General features: G+C 39.5%; 2 protein-coding genes across 2 annotated transcripts; one reads left to right on the top strand and one right to left on the bottom strand.

Annotated features, from left to right (window-relative positions):
- Positions 1-1,486: 1,486 nt before the first annotated feature.
- RPF1 (ribosome production factor 1 homolog) lies at positions 1,487-7,876 on the top strand. Its single transcript, XM_063298188.1, has 9 exons — positions 1,487-1,732; positions 2,090-2,146; positions 2,960-3,040; positions 3,620-3,715; positions 4,378-4,531; positions 4,789-4,871; positions 4,945-5,126; positions 5,206-5,332; positions 6,440-7,876. Exons 1-9 carry the CDS (start codon positions 1,583-1,585, stop codon positions 6,479-6,481), a joined length of 972 nt encoding a protein of 323 aa, XP_063154258.1. The 5' UTR covers positions 1,487-1,582; the 3' UTR covers positions 6,482-7,876.
- Positions 7,877-8,224: 348 nt separating this feature from the next.
- GNG5 (G protein subunit gamma 5) lies at positions 8,225-12,743 on the bottom strand. The gene is made up of 3 exons (XM_063298189.1): positions 12,444-12,743; positions 10,670-10,799; positions 8,225-8,456 (listed from the first exon to the last, which is right to left on the bottom strand). Exons 1-2 carry the CDS (start codon positions 12,522-12,524, stop codon positions 10,674-10,676), a joined length of 207 nt encoding a protein of 68 aa, XP_063154259.1. The 5' UTR covers positions 12,525-12,743; the 3' UTR covers positions 8,225-8,456; positions 10,670-10,673.
- Positions 12,744-17,540: the final 4,797 nt, after the last annotated feature.

Here is a 17,540-nt window from a genome sequence, read left to right on the forward strand (position 1 = left end):
TCCAACAAAGGTCAGAGTTGGAATATTCCCAGATCTGGGAAGTCCAAATACCCACAGTCACTCAAATCTTGGCTGGGTTTTTTTTGTTGGAGACGGTTCCTCCCCATCCAAACCTGCACAACCACTGGGCACTGGAACAGAACCTCAACAGTCTCACTTAGTGTACTGATCATACCAAACCTCAAACTAGCCGATGATCTTACTCAGCGGTTTCATGTAGATGTTGAAAAGGAGAGGATAGAGAATATAACTCTGCAGTGCCCCACAAAGGAGGGGCCTAGGGAAAAATCTCTCCCTGCCAACTGAAACCGGCTGCAGAGTATGGAACAGAACCACTGCAAAATGATGCCCCCATTCTCTAGCCCACAGAGCTTGCTCAGAAGGACTGACAGCGAAGATATTGAAGTAGTGGATAGCTTCTGCCTTTCAGGATCAACCATCAACAGTAGAGAACAGGCATTCAAGAAATATGCTGCAGACTAGAACTTGGTAGGGCAGCCATGAAGGCCTTAGAAAAGATACTCAGATGTCGTGATGTGCTACAGAGATCAGAATAGTGCCATGGTATTCCCTATGACACTCTATGGAAGCAAAAGTTGAATTTTGAAGATACAGGATAGGAAGAGTATTGACATCTTTGAACTTTGGTGTTGGAGAAAACTCCTGAGAATACTGTGGACACTCAAGAAAACTAACAAATGGATCATCAAACAAATCAACCCAGAGTTCTCACTTGAGGCACAAATGACCAGGCTCAAATTATCCTACTTTGGTCACATTATGCAAAGACCCTGCTTTCTGGAGGCTTTAATGCTGGGAAAAGTGGAAGGAAACAGGAAAAAGAGGATGACTAGCAGCAAGGTGGCTGGTCTCAGTTACAGTAGCCATGAGAACACCATTGGAAGACAGAAAGACCAGGTTAGGGACAGATTGTCATGGAGAAAATCTGTGTGGTCGCTAAGAGTTAACAATGACTTAAGGCACATAATCAATCAACCATCTTTAGAATCATTCCCAAAGCAGTGAAAAGTATAACTTCCATCATCAGGGCTCACTTCGCACACAACAGAAATCCATCGGTACAGAGCAACCTAAATCCGCTTTTTCTCTCCAATTTCTTCGCTTCGCTATCTCGTACCTGCGCAAATTATCTTCCAATCCCCGTCAACTTTCGGCAAAGATGAGTGCACTTTGAGCATGCGCGTGCATATTTCGAGCCTCTGCCTCTCTTACTATGGATTTTTGCAAGTTTCGTGACAGATTGTAAAAAAAAATGGTTGAGGTAATTTAAAAACAGGCAGACATACAAAATCAATATCGAAATAATTTATGCAAGGAGCCTTCCATTTAGTCTTTGGTTAAATAAACTGAGCCGCATAATAACGCTTTCACACGCAGACTTACAATGTAGCTCCTAAATAGGAGAGTGCAGGAGAGTTTGCACAGGCGCAGTTAGCAAGCGACGGAGCGACGGCTAACCCGGAAGAGAACGAAGAGGTGAAAGGTCACCTACTGAAGAAGCGGCGTGGCTGGAGGCTCTGAGGGAGGGAGAGAGTCTCAGGGGCGACCTGGTGCTGAGGAGATGCATGAACTTGCTCGTGGTGAGAAGGGTCATGGAAACCCCTCTGAACCCAGCCAGGCCGTGTTCCCGCCGTCTTTTAGTGTCTCCGAAATTAAGAACAAGCAGCGGCGTCGCTTCATGTTCCTGCGCTGGAAGCAGCAGCAGCAGAAGGTGCGAAGGAAGGGGTAGTAAGGAGGGATGGTTGCTGGTAATTGTAAAGTTAATTGGGAAGGGAGGAGAGATGTTAATAAAATAAGAGAAGTGGAGCCCTTGAGCCCTTAAGGGGCTCGGTGGGATCACCAGAGATTGAGAAGTAAATTGTTGTCTTCAGAGCCATGAAAAGAAAAAATATAACTCAGATTTAATACCAAGACCTGGGGGATTGTTAAAGCAATGTATGGTGGGTTCTCTTCTGTATGGTCTGTAGTTGTAATTCAGTGTGATGCCTCTTTTAATATGTCATATGACTAATTTTTTTAAACCCCATCTCATTTAATTTTATTTTGTTCATCTTCCTTCCTCCTACAGGAAAAAATAGCCCTTAAGAAAAGGAGGAAGAAGGAGCGGGAAGCCCTTGGAGATAAGGTAAAAAGGAAGAGTTAGTGATTGAGAGAGAGAGAGAAATGGTTAATCAGGTCAATTAGTGGCCAATCAGATGACAGTAGAGGCCCACAAGCAGAACACAATTTCATTCATGTTTCCTGTGAATTAGTATTAAAAGGCATTCATCTATTACTGGATGCATGTATAGCTGTCATGATTGGTAGTCAATAATAGCCTTATCCTCCATCATTGCCTGTGCATCCTGTAATCATAAATTTGACAGTTTACCTTTGTGCTAAAGAATGACTTTGTTCTGAACTCAGTCCCATCTTTCGGTTTCTTGAGATTGTGCTAAAGTAGTGTAAAAGAGGAATTTTTTTTTCTAATCCACTTTCTTTAAAACATGCATGTTGCTTATTTCTTTTTGTTATAAGACCCAAATCCTGTTGCAACTTTTTGCAGCATTTTCTGGCGTATTCTTTTTGATGTCCAATGATTATATTAACTATGATTGCGACATTGATTTCTTTAAAGCCATTAATGGTAGTGATAATTTTAAGTTCCTTTCTTAATTCCTAGCAAGGAATTTGTCCTTTTCAAAGCATTAATGTTTCCACTGCACTAACACTCTGTCTGAAACTTTGGCTACTAGATGGGTAATCTGTCCCCCATTTATTTTCTGCAACTCACAGATCTGCTTGACATTCTTGCTATTTACAGCTGATGAGAGTTAAGATTGCCTACTCTTTTTCTAGCATTTTTGATGCTATTGCCAAACTACATCAGTCTTTTTTAAATGGAGTTGCATATGAAGTTGTCTATCCATTTCACATTTGAACTTACTATATTTTATAGGCACCACCAAAACCAGAACCAAAGACCATTGAGAACCAGCGGGTGTATGATGAAACCGCGGTTGATCCAAATGATGAAGAGGTAGTAGTTTTCTATAAGTATTTTAAAGGAAACAAATGCCAGATAAATAATTAGGTCAATGAATTTGGGAACACATTTTCTCTCTTGTGTAACATATAGTAATAGTTGGCAGGATGCTTATCTGAAATTCATGCAAACCGTTTCTTCAACATTCAATTCTTCACAATTTTCTTTCCGAAAATAAGTTTTCCATCTGAAAAGATTTTCTCGCAGATGAACCATATTTAAAATCTGGACTATGTAATTATAATTAGATGATGTGAAAGATTAGAAACTTGCTGACAGAGTAGGTGATCTTGGCCTAGACAAATGGTTTACGTAAGAGGAAACTCTTACATTCCCATTTTAAAAATGTTTCTAAGCAGAAGCCTAAAGTCAGCTACTGTACTATTTTTATAATCTTATATCTAAGGGCTTGATGCAAGATTGTGTTTAGATAATTTTTATTGCATCTTGTAAATTATAAATCCCAAGAACAGAGCTACTGGTTTTTCTTTCTTTTAGATGGAAGGTTCTGATTCCTGTAAATTAACTATATCACTGCAATTTCATACATTAGTCGTCGTCATATATTTCTAGGTTACTTTGGATGAGGCTACAGATGAATTTGCTCCTTACTTCAATAGGCAAACTATTCCAAAAATTCTTATCACGACATCTGACAGACCTCGCGGGGTAAATTTTCTTTTTAAAATTGATAATATTTTGCTTTGATTAAGGAATATATTAAAGTATATATATTGTGGAATGTATTAGCTATAATATACTGTTCTGTAAACTAGTGTGTGTGAGAGATGCATTGAACAGTAAACATTTAATAATTTTATAGCAACCAGTCACTGTTGTCTTAAACTTTATGTGCACTATACCATAGCCAAAATTGAATGAATATATAGAGAGACATGCACATTTAAATTACTGCATTTAATGACTCAAAATGCATATGCATTGATAAACTTGTATTTAAAAAATAATGAGAATACGTAAGTTCATCCGTGGGATGGAAGGTAAATGTCTTGTCAGTTTTTACTGCCAAAGTTGGATGCATTTGTCTCATCTGCCAACATGTCACACTAATTTTTTCATGAACTGCAGACAGCACAGTGTATTTCTTTCCTGCAAGTTCTTCTGGGTCATTAACACAGTCCAGATAGTAGTTATATCTTTACCTTATATAAAGGAAGAGACTAGACAGTCTAGTCTAGTCTAAAGTATATACCAAATTTCCTTACAAGAGTAAAGAAAGGCAATCCATCTTTCATTAATCTTGGATTTTTTAATATGTGAAAATAAAAATTATACCTGAACCTTCATTTTCATTTTTCTTTTTTTGGCAGAGAACTGTGAGATTCTGTGAACAGTTATCAACATGTATTCCAAATTCACATGTTTACTATCGAAGAGGACTGGCTTTAAAAAAAATTATTCCACAATGTATCTCGAGGGATTTCACAGATCTGATTGTTATCAATGAAGATCGTAAAATACCAAGTATCCTTCATGAAAACTATCTAGTATTTTTTGATATCAACATCTCTACAGAGCAGCAAATTTACTATGGGCTTACAAGAGAAAGGATTTAGTAGTTGTTTCTGTATGGCATGTTTAGTAAAAACTGAAGCTGCGCATGAAGTACAAAGTACAAAATTTTATTGTTATATTGGATTTTCTGGAAAATAAAGTTTTATGCATAAATTGTATTAGCTTTAAATCACACATTTAATTGTATCTTAACACACTTGAAATAGATGGGCTTGTATTAAGTCATTTGCCTGAAGGCCCAACTGCTCATTTTAAGATGAGCAGTGTTCGTCTGCGTAAAGAAATAAAGGTGAGTTTATTCTAGCAGTTTCTCTGCTTGCTAACATTAACATTTAATACAATGTTTTCATTGTTAATTTTAGCGAAAAGGGAAAAATCCCACAGAGCATCAGCCTGAAATAATCCTGAATAACTTTACAACACGATTGGGCCATTCCATTGGTCGCATGTTGGCTTCTCTCTTTCCTCACGATCCTCACTTTGTTGGCAGACAAGTAGCTACATTTCACAATCAGCGTGATTATATCTTTTTCAGATTTCATAGGTAAGCAAGTTCTCAAGCATTTATGCTACAGTTATTTTTGTATGACCGCTTTGGTAATGCTGTGTGTTGCCTTTAACAGATACATCTTCAAAAATGAGAAAAAAGTGGCCATTCAAGAACTAGGGCCACGTTTTACCCTAAAATTAAGGTCTCTTCAAAAGGGAACTTTTGACTCCAAGTTTGGAGAATACGAATGGATTCATAAGGTATTATCCCTCAACAAAGCATTGCAAAGCATCTCATATATTGCTGATATTTGACTGAATTTTGCAGTTAAGGGATTCCTTAAAAACTGTTAATGTTGTATGGGTGGTCTATCAATAGCGGATGCTGCCTGCAGGCATGGGGGCAGTCTACCTGTAAACACTAGATAAATAGAAGCAACAGCGAGAGGGCTGCCTTGATTTCCTGTTTGCATGTTACGTAGTTGTATCTGGTGGGTCACTCTGAAATGGAACAATGACTGGATGGCCTTAGATCTGATCCAGCAGGGTTATTCTCATGTTCACACTACGTATGATTATAATTGAGATGTTTTTTAAATACTTGACAAGTCAACATTTCCATATAGATTTTGTTAATAAAATCTCTCTCATAAAAATGCTAAGCCAAGATTACAACAATCACATTCTAAAGAATAGTAAGAGTAATTTTTGTTACTAATTCATAGTTTTGGCACCTGCCCAACTCATATGAAAGATGCTAGCTTTCAAAGATATTTTTGTGGTATTACATGGCAGGCACCTGTCAAAAGAAAAACTTTCAAAATGTAATTGAAGGGGAACAGAGTCAGAGTGCTATAAATTATTATATGGCCTTTAGCTTAAGACTACTTATTTAAAAACTTGGAAAGACAGAACAAGTTACTGAAAGCAATAAATGGGAATTGTGTGTAAATATGCATAAGCTGGTGTGGAGGAGGGAGATAAATGAAGCCTTTGCATTTACATTATATACTGAAAAGATTTCTATTTGAGTTCCAGGCTTGAAGGTTGTCAAAAGGCAGTGAATATCCCCAAATGAAGGGGTGAACAAAAGGCTGCCTATGTGCTTAAGATCCTGTCCAGTAAATCTTTATTACTGGACATTCTGTTTGTCAGTAAGAAGAATTAAGGTCCAGATTAAACCTAGGCTGATTTAAGTTTGTTGTGGTGTGGTTACCTGTAGGAGTAATTACTTTAATTCCAGACATGCTTTAAAATCTTATAAATTGGTATTAACTTCCTTATTGCTCCAGAGTCTGAATTCTATTACAGGAATTTACAAATATTTATATTTTTTGTAGCAAACTAATATATATTGCTGTCTTTCAGCGCCGTGAAATGGACACAAGCCGAAGAAAATTTCACTTATAAGAACACACACAGAGATGCCATTGTGGTATTCTGTCACACTAACAAGATTCTAGACTACCTTTAAGGATATTCAGGTTCTACATGGAAACCTTCAAATGGCCATTTCTGTCAGACACTGTTCTCTTCAGTGCTGAAAACTGAGTTACTGTTTATAAATAATAGAAGACTTCAAGGTAGAGGAAAGAGACTGCATCAGCTGCTATCTTCTTTTGTTAAGAAGTCATGGACCCCTCTCAAAAATGTTTTGTAACTTACAACTCTTTCATGGCTACTTCTGAATTAAGAGTATACCTAGTTATGCATCTTAAAATAAGGTTTATGCTGGACATATTACTTGTCAAAAATAAACATTTTACATGTCAAAGGATTGCTATTACCATGTATTGGTGAGTGTTCAAGGGTTGCTCAGTAATGCAGAAAAATAAAAATGCAATTCCAGATCTAGAAAATGGCTATACAAACCTTGGTTATCTCTGATTTTCAATAAGCTAAATTAAACAAGTTATTTTAAAACTAGCTAAGGAAGAAGTGAAATATTGGGCCAAATGCCTATACAAAGAATAAATGGGGAAATGAATGTTTTATTTTTAAAAAATGGGGAAAGGAATTAGCGTAATACCCCATTTTCTCAGTCTGTCTTAATGAAACCTGAGATAATGGAAGTTCGGTCATCTATAATCATAGGGCTTCCTTAAGGATTGAGACAAAACCAAAGTTCTCTTGAATATAATCTGACCAATATTACTCTGTAATTCTAGTCTATACATTAAACACATTACCTTTGCATGTATGTATTCCCTTTAGCTCTCAGGAGCATAAGTTCACAAACATTCTCTTTCCAACTAACTGCACTTCCATCTCTCTATTTATTATAGGTACTACAAAGCAGTTCCCAATTTAGACATAATGGTAAACCATATACTCCCCATTTTTAACTGAATACCTCCCAGATATACAAAGAAAAAGAGTTTAGATATAAAACGGTAGCTTAAAAATCAGTCTGTTCAGATAGATCAGAAAATTAAATCAATGTTCTCCATGGAATTCAGACAATTAAAGGAAATTTTTCTATGTAATTCTGATTGTTTCAAATGAACGTTTACACTCCACTTAACAGAGCATCTCTCGGCACATGATATAAGCAGCTACAGTCAGCTCAGGTAACAATAAGATCTTGCTTTGACCTGCCAGGCATGATAAATTATGGACCTGGAAATAAGAAAAACTATATGCAACTAGGCATTTAAGATTACACAGGGTTGTTCCAAAACTATTTTAAGAGATCTACATAATACTCTTGTTCTATGTTAGTATTTAGTAGTCAATTTCAATCTTTTGGCTTCTTTTTTGGCTAACTTAGCCAATCTAGCTTGATACAAATGGTTTTTTAAAACATACAAAAATGGAATTTTATTAGATTTGTAAATAGTGTATAACAAGGCATTTATTTATTTATTTATTTGAGCCGTATGGAAGGATATTCACAATTTAGGATGCTTCTATAAGCAAATACAATTTACTCCAAATTAGTTATAACCATATGACTACTAAAGCAGAAAAAAATGAAGAGTACTATATTGATTGTAAACCATTCATTTAGACAAAGATGCTATTTTGTTTTGGAAAAGCAGGAATATTTTTACAAAATGTATTAACTTTTACAGTATTCAGAAAAATAGTGAAGCTTTGGATACAATTAAAAGTATTAGGACAAGTTGAAATACTTTATGCTAACATTCAAAATCATTGTAAGTCAACTCTTTATTGTTTGAATATAAAAGTGATTCCCTCATGATACAGAGTTATAGCAACTAGCATACAGCTTGTTTAGAGAGGTAGATTTTAAGGGGTTTTGAAACAATAGCAATCTTACAAGCTCAAAGTTGGCACATTAATACAAAGTTTCTGTACAGGTTCCAAGCCACCTTGCTTCATTTCCATATTCAACATAACCAGCTATGAAAAGTTGTTAGATCTGCAAGAGAGAGAAGAATGCATAAACTCATGAACAAAGCTAAGCATAATATCTAAGTTATATGTTTCTGACAAATGTTTAAAGAACTTTAAACTGATGACAAGCTTTTAGCAGCAGTTTGCAATACAGTACAACAAATCAAAATACACCAAAGAAATCAGTTTCTGGCCATGTTCACATTTACTTATAATGTAAGTGAAGATTACTTTGGGGTTAAAACCTATCACCTGCCTTTACTGGCTTCCAAATCAAGAGATAGGACACTAAAGCAGCACAAAATGGGGCTCCTAACTCCCCTATCCTTTTGTCACATTTGTTTCCCATCATTGTGCATATATGTGTTTGAGAGAGAGATGGGGACAGAAAATGAGATGTCCCACGCTTTGTCTGCATCATAGAAATACTCCTTTTTACTTCAACAAAGAAAAAAGAAGGGTGAAGACAATATTGTAAAAATGGTCAAATTACCAACCAAGATGGCTTCTCTTCAGCAAACCAGAACTGCTCTCAGTTTGTTGGGTTATCCAATGCTAGTTAAATACTTTAGTCAGGCTGAGCATATTTTGCAGTTAGGAGGACATAACATAATGTGTAGTGACTACATATTTTTTAAAGTTACAAAGGAATCTGCTGTTACAAAATCCCACAAAGAAGCATTAACAGACTGCCCTCATGTAGTTCTACAGCTATGAGAATATTCAGCAAGGGCTTACAGCATTAAAAAACCACAAAGGTGAGACTCTGCCATCCCCATTACTGTCCTTTTCGGCAATATGTGAATATTTTTTAAATTTATATTTCCAGGCATTCTAGAAGTTACTGATGCATTACAATTTTGCTCTTCAGCTTTTTGTTTTTGTTTTGCTTTTTCTGTATTTGCCATTATTATTGCTGTATTTGACTTTTTTTTATTTGGATGTTAGGCTATTCTCTAAGCAGATTTTGTATGTTTAAAATGACTGCATAGCATCCAGAACAGAATATCTCTATACTGATTGCTGACCAGAATCACAGAGTTTTGTAATAGGTTTTTCAGTTAATTACTGAAGACTAGGCACGGCAAGGATACAGAGGGGCTGGGGGAGGGTGCATTGGTGGGGGAGACTTACCCCGTGACTTGCAACCTTCCCTGTCAGCTTCCCCACTGACTTTCTGGGGAAGCTGGCAGCGAAGATTGCAAATGGCAATCATGTGATTGCAGGGCACTGCCACTGGTCGTAACTGTGAACCGGTTGCCAAGCGCCCAGAGTGTGATCACATGACCACGGAGTGCTGGGATGGCCAAAACTCCAAGGATCGGTCATAACTATCACTTGTTCAGTGCCGTTGTAACTTCAAACGGTCACTAAACGAATGGTTGTAGGTTGAGGACTACCAGTATCTTTCGTTATTTCCATAAAAATATCAGGTGATAGCACCTAACCAAGCCTGATGGATGCTGAAAGAGTCAAGCAGAGTTGGACTTGGTTACTACCTGAATGGGAAACCATCAGGAAATCCCAGGGCTTTAGATTAGTCTGGGAAAAAGACTTCTTTGCAAAATGCAATGACCAATCATTTATTACAAAGAAAACTGCACATATTTGGCATGTAGTAATTGCAAATCAAGCTAAACATTCAGGATTTTTTACCTCTTTTAATAAAAATAAACGTTATTGTGAAGGACTATAGTTCAGTATTCAAAATTGTAATAAATTAATGGTTAAATATTTGTCATATCTTTCAATAAAAAGATACTTTTGTTAAACTAGAAATGTAAGTAAAAACTTAAGGTGCAATCTGACACTTACCAGGAAGTATGTGCCGAATAAAGAGGGACGTACTTCCTAGAAACCCTGTACAAAATCAGGTTATGGGAAAACAAAATATGTTAATTTTGAAGGATAAGTCATGAACCACTATACCTGAGGACAAGGTTGGCAACTTTTAGATGACTGGGAGGACTGACACTTAATGCCTCTTAAGAGATATACAGATCAGGCTGCGGTTCACTAGGGTTTTCAGAGGAGCAGGTTGAGGAAAGTTATTTTAAAAAATACTAAGCCTCTTACTTTGTGTTTATTTGAATTTCTGATTATTTTTACAATTGTGACCAAACAACAGTGTGGGGCTGCAAAAAAAAAAAAAAGTACAGAGGTCACCACCCGTTTTAGGGAAAGTGAAGTCATGGTTAACTTTAAAAGTCTTATAAGTGAAAGATTCCAGTGGCTCACCAAATCAGAGAAAAGAACAGACTTTCTGTGGTCTGAATGGATTTGTACTTGATGAAACTCCTGTTAATAAAGGATCATGATGTGCATTTTGAAGGCAAAACTGCTTCAGGTCAGCTGCAGCTTGTGAAACCTATGAACAGAAATTCATATTTACATAAAGCAATATACTTTATTAATATGTTCGAATGCTGTAATAGTAAATAGTTAAACTGGTCAGAAATAAAAAAGGAGGGTTTTTCCTCCCCAAAGACTATACAGTATGAGATTAATTACTGTCCAAAATAATCCCCTCAAGAATACACTAGAACTTTGGGATTGTCAAATGCACACCCTCTCTTCACATACAAAACTCTTCACAGCCAGATTCACTATGTTTACTGTCAATGACAGGAACTCTCCAAGATCTTATCAAAAGTTCCTGCCAGCTGATACAACTCCCAGATCAGCCTGGGAGTTTTTAAATCAAGCCTTTCACAGTTGCTGGTGTTGTACATCATTTCCCAAATATCCCAAATCTCTCTAAGAAGAAGCAATGATCAGGGACTGCAGTACTGCCCTTGACGGAACAGGAAATGAAAATATGGACGGTTTGCCAAGGTGTATTAAAAATTCACTAACTGCTCAACAAGCTAATCTTCAATATTAAAACTCAGTGTTCAGTTATTGTCAAACTACTGTTTCACTCTTCAGAATTCTTGTAAAAATCACTTGAAGTGCTTAAGAAATATTCATTAGCAAGCAGTATTATTTTATTCTAATCAGTTGTTCCTGATTAATGAAGAAAGCAAATGTGTTTTGATTCCGGTTTGAAAAACAAAACAAACTCAGCAAAGAATTCTTCCTTCCACAGCTTTCCCTGGCCAATTAACTCACTCCACATATTGCAACAAGGGTGGAGTCCCAAGTTGGTTTGCCAGATGGCGTTTATTCTCTTTTTCCTCTGAAGAACAAAAAACTGTAGATCAAGAGACAAATTGTTCCCTTCGATTCACAACGATCCCAAACTGCCCTCTCAAGACTTAAACGGGGAAATCGGACCAACCGGAAAACGATCAGAATCAATAAGACTTGATCCAAGTGAAGAATGGGACAATCCGACTGGGACGGACTTCGGCAACATGGTGCCCTCCCTCCACCTCCCACGGCCTGGGGAGGATACGATTTGGGGTTTCTTTGGTTCAAAACATGTGGAGGGTACCGGATAAAATCAAGGGGAGCCGAGCTAGGTCTGGCTTGATGGGAGGGGCCGCCCACCATGGTTACGGCTGCTGAGCCTAAGTTAAATTGTACGGTATTACACAGGCCAGTGTTTCTTAAACTTTTTTCTCTCAGGACCCTTTCCCACCTTTAGAAATTTATAGACGACCCCAAAAGAGCTTTTGTTGTATGGGTTGTATTTATCGATATTTACTGTATTAAAAATAAAAACTGACACATTCGCTACCGCTTCTCAAGACTGTATGATGGGATTTCAATACTGTTATTATTTTTCAACATAGGCTGGCAAATAATTTTGATCTCGCGGACCCCTGAGAGGGTCTTGAGGGACCGCCAGGGGTCCTAGGGCCACACTTTAAGAAACGCTTAAACGAAAGTTAACTCTGCACAGGCCCCGGGACACTGTGCCTCACGCCTCCTCAGGCCCGAGGGAGAAAGGCTCTGAGGCGGCTCCGCAACTGAACGCCCACGCAGCGCTTTCCCCAAGGCGCGATAATGGCGGCCGAGACGCTCCGACGGGCGGACGGCCCGCTCTCCACCCCGCTCCGGCGCTCACCTTCACGCGGCTCACGCTGGCCTCGAGCCGCAGCTGCTGCACCACCTTCTTCATAGCGGCGACGTTGGAGGCGCCGGACATGGCCCCCTCCCTCACTCCGCGCGACGTCGGATCCGTAAAAGCGCCGCTGCCGGGCTGCTGGCAACGGGCGGGCTGCGGGGGCTTCTCGTAACTTTCGACCAAGTTTCCGGCGCTTCGAAAATTCCCCCGCCCATAGACTTTCGAGGGGAGACTCGTGCGCAGCGCGCGCTGGCGGGCTCCCTGTGCAACCTCGGCCGCGCGCTCCCCCGAAGCGGAAGTCGAAGTTGCCAGTCGAAAACTGTAGTTTTAGAAGCTGGGCGGGCGGGGCTTCAAGTATGGTCTCGAGTCCTTCCACTGTAGCGGCAGAGAAGGAGAGGAGTCATATCTTTACCGCTGGTGGGACAGTCGTGCAACAAAACTCCTTCAACTTCCTCGCTAGTAATTTGGAGCGTCGCCCAACCATGGCTGGCCCGATGCATCAGTCATGAAGGCAGGCTTTGTATTGGCATAACAGTTGGGCGACATGACTGCTGAGAAAATCGCATGGAGTCGGCTCTCGTTATGTTCATTATCGCGCAAGTTTTGGTGGGTCAGCGGCAGGACTGTGATTCATTAACGTTTAAGCCGCACTATATACTTAAATGTTCTATGTCCCATGTTCATGGTTGCTCTCCCCAATCCCTATTGGCTGTGCAAAAAACCAGTTGAGTGTTACATCTGCATCCCAAGAGGTCGCATAAGGCTAATTTTGCATATGCGATCGAGCGCTGGATTGGGGCTGAGAAGATTGGAAAAACGTGACTAAATACAGTGCAAAAGTTCTGTATTTGGGACTGGAAATTCCAAACAGTCTCGGGTCGTCACCGATAATCTGCAATATCGGCTCTTGCAGGAATGTTGTAAACTTCCCCAACTTTCAGAACTACAGACTTCTGTCTCCAGCCGGGGGAGATGCAGCGTTAGATGGTATGGCCACTGCAAATACTTTCTCTAATTGTTTTATACAATCTCTACCCTTTCATTTCCAACGGGCCTACGGTGTAAGGCTGTTCTGAGAGAAAAAACGGTTTTCACAAACGCGTTTATTAAATATTTAAATTAACGCTTTATTTGTAAGCCAGAGGCGAGGCTGAGCACGCTGTACGATGGTCCACGTTTTCTCTGCCACCCATCGCGGGGGGTGGAGGAACACACAGCTGAGCTTCACCGTAAAATAGAACCGGAGTATTTCGTCTCCTCTCCGTTTAATCTCCCTCGCTATTTCTAGTTTTTTGCCAGCCGCCGCTTTCAACGGCTCTCGGGTGGGAGGAAAGTGAAACGAGGTTGACTTCCTGGATGTGGGAAGCCGTTGTGGTGCCCCTGATGGCAGAGCAGTTGGGAAGGGGAGTTGGCTTTTAAAGAGGAGGTCTGGCCTCTTCTCAGAAGTCACCGAAATGGAGTTTAAAGACAATAAGCAGTACTGATAAGTAAGAGTTACACATCCTCCCGCCATTCGTAACTCTTAGGGAAAGGGCAGAAACCAGATTTTACCAAACCACAATCGCTCCCCTCCCTGCGTGGTGAAGATTGCCCAAGGTTTTAGGGAAGACTTTGCTACAGATACCTCAATAAGGAACAACTTCAGGAAATAAGCTTGATTTTTCCCCTCCCTACCTCACCCTCTGCTCAGTTAACACTTCTTTGTTTCTATAATTACTCTCCTGTTCTCTCTGAAGGGGTTGTTTCAGTGCAAAATGCCTGAAGTTTTATCAAAAATTTAAGTGAACAAGAACTCATGAATGCCACGACTTAATGCTACCTTACAATTTATTTCATTCCCACCACCCGGTACAATCCTATGCACATTTATGTGAAAGTAAACATGTAGCCTTAATTTTGCACTTTTTTTCATACATCCAAGATCAGGTGGCAGTTAAGCTAAGTTTTTAACAATTAAGTCCTTCCTGGTACCATTCATCCTGGTACCAAGCAATACATCTCTGGATTTACTGATAGGAAACAAGTGGCTTGACAATTATTTAACTGACAGAAATGGCAGTAACAAAAATGTTTAAGAATTGTATTAACAAAACATGATTTCCACTGACCTAAATTGAATTTTTAAAACGAAGAAAATGTGTGTGTGACCAGGAGTTCAGGCTTTCGAACAAATTTGTGGCATTATTCATAAAATATGCTAAGTCATAATGGAGTTGACTTTGGCTTACTGTGAATTGCATGAATGTAGCCATGGAGCTAATAAAAGCATGGTTAATAGTTTAAGTGTGTTGTGCAAACCCAGGTGATTGAGGTTTAGTCAACAGTTTATAGTTAAGCTATAGCTAGCACAGTAAATCTAGCCTGTATGTCATTTGCATCAAATTCATAAGAAGAAGTATGCCAAGCTGATCTAATTGAACATTTTGGCTCTGCAGTGACTAATCAGATGGCTCTGAGGGGTCTACAAGCTGGACATGAATGTAGTTGCATTCTCCTACTTGTATTCCTTAACAACTTTTACTGAGAGTTATGGTATCACATGTAATATACACTGTACTTGATTATTATTGATAGTGATTAACAATCGCACAGATATATTTCCTGCATGTCGATCTGTCCCTTACCTGGTCTTTCAGGTCTTCTAATGGTGCACCGATCACCGCTGTAACTGAGTCCATCCGCTTTGCTGCTGGTTGTCCTCTTCTCTTTTCTTCCACTTTTCCCAGCATTAGAGCCTTCTCTAAATTAGGTCTTCACATAATGTGTCCAAAGTAGGACAATTAGAGCCTGTCATTTGTGCCTCTAGTGAGAACTCTGGATTAATTTGTTTGATGATCCATTGCTTTATTTTCTAGGCTGTCCATGGTGTTCTCAGGAATCTTCTCCAACACCAAAGTTCAAAAGCATCAATATTCTTCTTATCCTGCTTCTTCTATGCTGTGACACTTGCTCCCATACAGTGTGACATGGAATACCATGGCTTGCACTATTCTGATCTTTGTAGGTATAGACACAACTTCTGAGTATCTTTTCCAAGGCATTCATGACTGCTCTTCCAAGTGCTGGTCTGCAGCATATTTCTTGACTGCTTCTTCCTTTAGTGTTGATGTTTGATCCTAAGAAGCAGAAGCTATCTACCACTTCACTATCTTTATTATCAATTCCAAGGCTGGTTGTTGTATCTGTTGTCATTAGCTTGATCTTTTTTACATTCAATTTTAATCTCATTTTTTCACTATGCTCCTTGACTTTTATTACTAGACCTTGCAGATCCTTTGCATTTTCAGCTATTAGACTAGCGTTGTCAGCAGAGCACAGGTTATTGACGTTTCTTCCTCCAGTTTTAAAACTACGCTCATCTTCTTCCAATCCAGCTTCCCTTAATAAATATATTCAGCATATAGCTTGAATAAATAAAGGGAGAGCATACAGCCTTGTCTCACTCCTTTGCCAACCTGGAACCAGTCTGTTTCACCATGTTCTGTCCGTACTATGGCTTCCTGACCTGTATATGAGGTTTCTGTGAGGAAAATGAGATGTTCTAGGATTCCCATTTTTCTAAGCACATTCCACAGCTTGACATGATCAACACAGTCGAAGGCCTTTCTATAATCAGTGAAGCACACAGTGACTTAATTGGTGTTCTTTGGCTTTCTCAATTATCCAGTGTGCATCAGCAATAATGTCTCATGTTCCTCGGATTTTTCTAAAGCCAGCTTGAACATCTGGCATTTCTGTTTCTTCCATGTAGGGCTCTATTCTACATTGGATGTAATCAACATTGTGCTTACGGAACACTATATATATCACCTTGAGTGGTAAAAATTTAAGGTGTGTTATAAATCAAACAAATAAATAGTAGCCATTGGTAACGTCTCTCAGGAATGGCCTGTTGGTGGCCAATTTGGAGATTTCATGTGAGTATTTGCCAGTACCCCCAAGTTCTGTACCCACACCCTAGGCTTCAAACCATTCACAGCCTAGCCATTGGGGCATGTGGCACCAGTGACTATGGTATTGTCTTCCCATGTTATCTGGGATTCCTTTTGGTTTGTGACCTCTGAGGAGGTAGATTGGGTGCTCTCTAGGATGTCCTCTGCTACTTGGGGGCTAAACTGTTGCCCCCCTTGGCTCTTTCAAGCAGCTGAAGGGGAATAATTTCCTGGATCTGGGAAATTGTTAGCACATCGTTGTGGGAGAAGCCACTGCTGGTAGTGTTAAAAGAGGCTATGGTGAACCCCCTCCTTAAAAGGCCTTCTCTGGATCAAGAGATGTTAAACAACTACTCCCTGGTCTCCAACCTTCTTTTCTGACAAAGGTTTTTGAAACAGTAGTGACAGATCAACTGCAGAGCATCCTAGATGAAATAGATTATCTGGACCCTTCTCAGTAAGTTGTTTTAGATCTTTCAGTGGCCTTCAGTACCAATGATCTTGGTATACTTCTTCACCGACTACAGGAATTGGGGATTGGAGACACTGTTGTACAGTGGTTCTTCTCCTTCTTCAATGGATGGTTCCAGCTGGTGGTAAGAGAGGAAAGGTTGGCTTGGTGGCCACTCCCTTGTGAGATGCCTTGGGTCAATCTTACATGAAATTAAATAGATATTACTGGGAAAGGTAATCCAATGATTTGAGCTTCAGTACCATCAGTATGCTTGTGATATTTAGCTCCACTACCTTAAGCCATGCTGCTGATGCTGTTGAGATTTTGTCCTGCTGCCTGGAGGCTGTAAAGGTCAGGGTGGGAAAGAACAAGTTAAAACTGAACCCTAGCAAAATGGAGTTACTGTTTATCAATCTGGTTCTCTGGCAGCGCCAGTGGTATATCTGGATGGGAAAACACTACCTCTGAAAGAGCTAATCTGTGACTAAATCTCCCAGAACAGCAGGTAGAAGCTGTGGCTGGGGGGCCTTTGTCTAGCTTTAGCCGGTGTGCAAGTTGCAGTCATACCTGGGCAAAATGACCTTTTCTACAGTGATTCATGTCACTCATCACCACCCACTTGGATATTGCAATATGCTCTACATAGGGTTGCCTTTAAAGACCACTTAGAAGCTTTAGTTGGTCCAAAGTGCAGCAGCTTGTATACTATCT

This window comes from Candoia aspera, chromosome 3 (assembly GCF_035149785.1).
Source record: "Candoia aspera isolate rCanAsp1 chromosome 3, rCanAsp1.hap2, whole genome shotgun sequence".
In the NCBI taxonomy this organism is placed as follows: domain Eukaryota; kingdom Metazoa; phylum Chordata; class Lepidosauria; order Squamata; family Boidae; genus Candoia; species Candoia aspera.

Bases quoted from the DNA above. Each gene is read 5' to 3' on its own strand.
- GNG5 (XM_063298189.1), bottom strand. From the start codon at position 12,524: ATGTCCGGCGCCTCCAACGTCGCCGCTATGAAGAAGGTGGTGCAGCAG. The intron at 10,800-12,443 runs GTGAGCGCCGGA...TTCTGTTCATAG, and splicing joins CCAGCGTGAGCCGCGTGAAG to GTTTCACAAGCTGCAGCTGA.
- RPF1 (XM_063298188.1), top strand. From the start codon at position 1,583: ATGCATGAACTTGCTCGTGGTGAGAAGGGTCATGGAAACCCCTCTGAA. The intron at 3,041-3,619 runs GTAGTAGTTTTC...ATATATTTCTAG, and splicing joins TTGATCCAAATGATGAAGAG to GTTACTTTGGATGAGGCTAC. The intron at 5,127-5,205 runs GTAAGCAAGTTC...TGCCTTTAACAG, and splicing joins ATCTTTTTCAGATTTCATAG to ATACATCTTCAAAAATGAGA.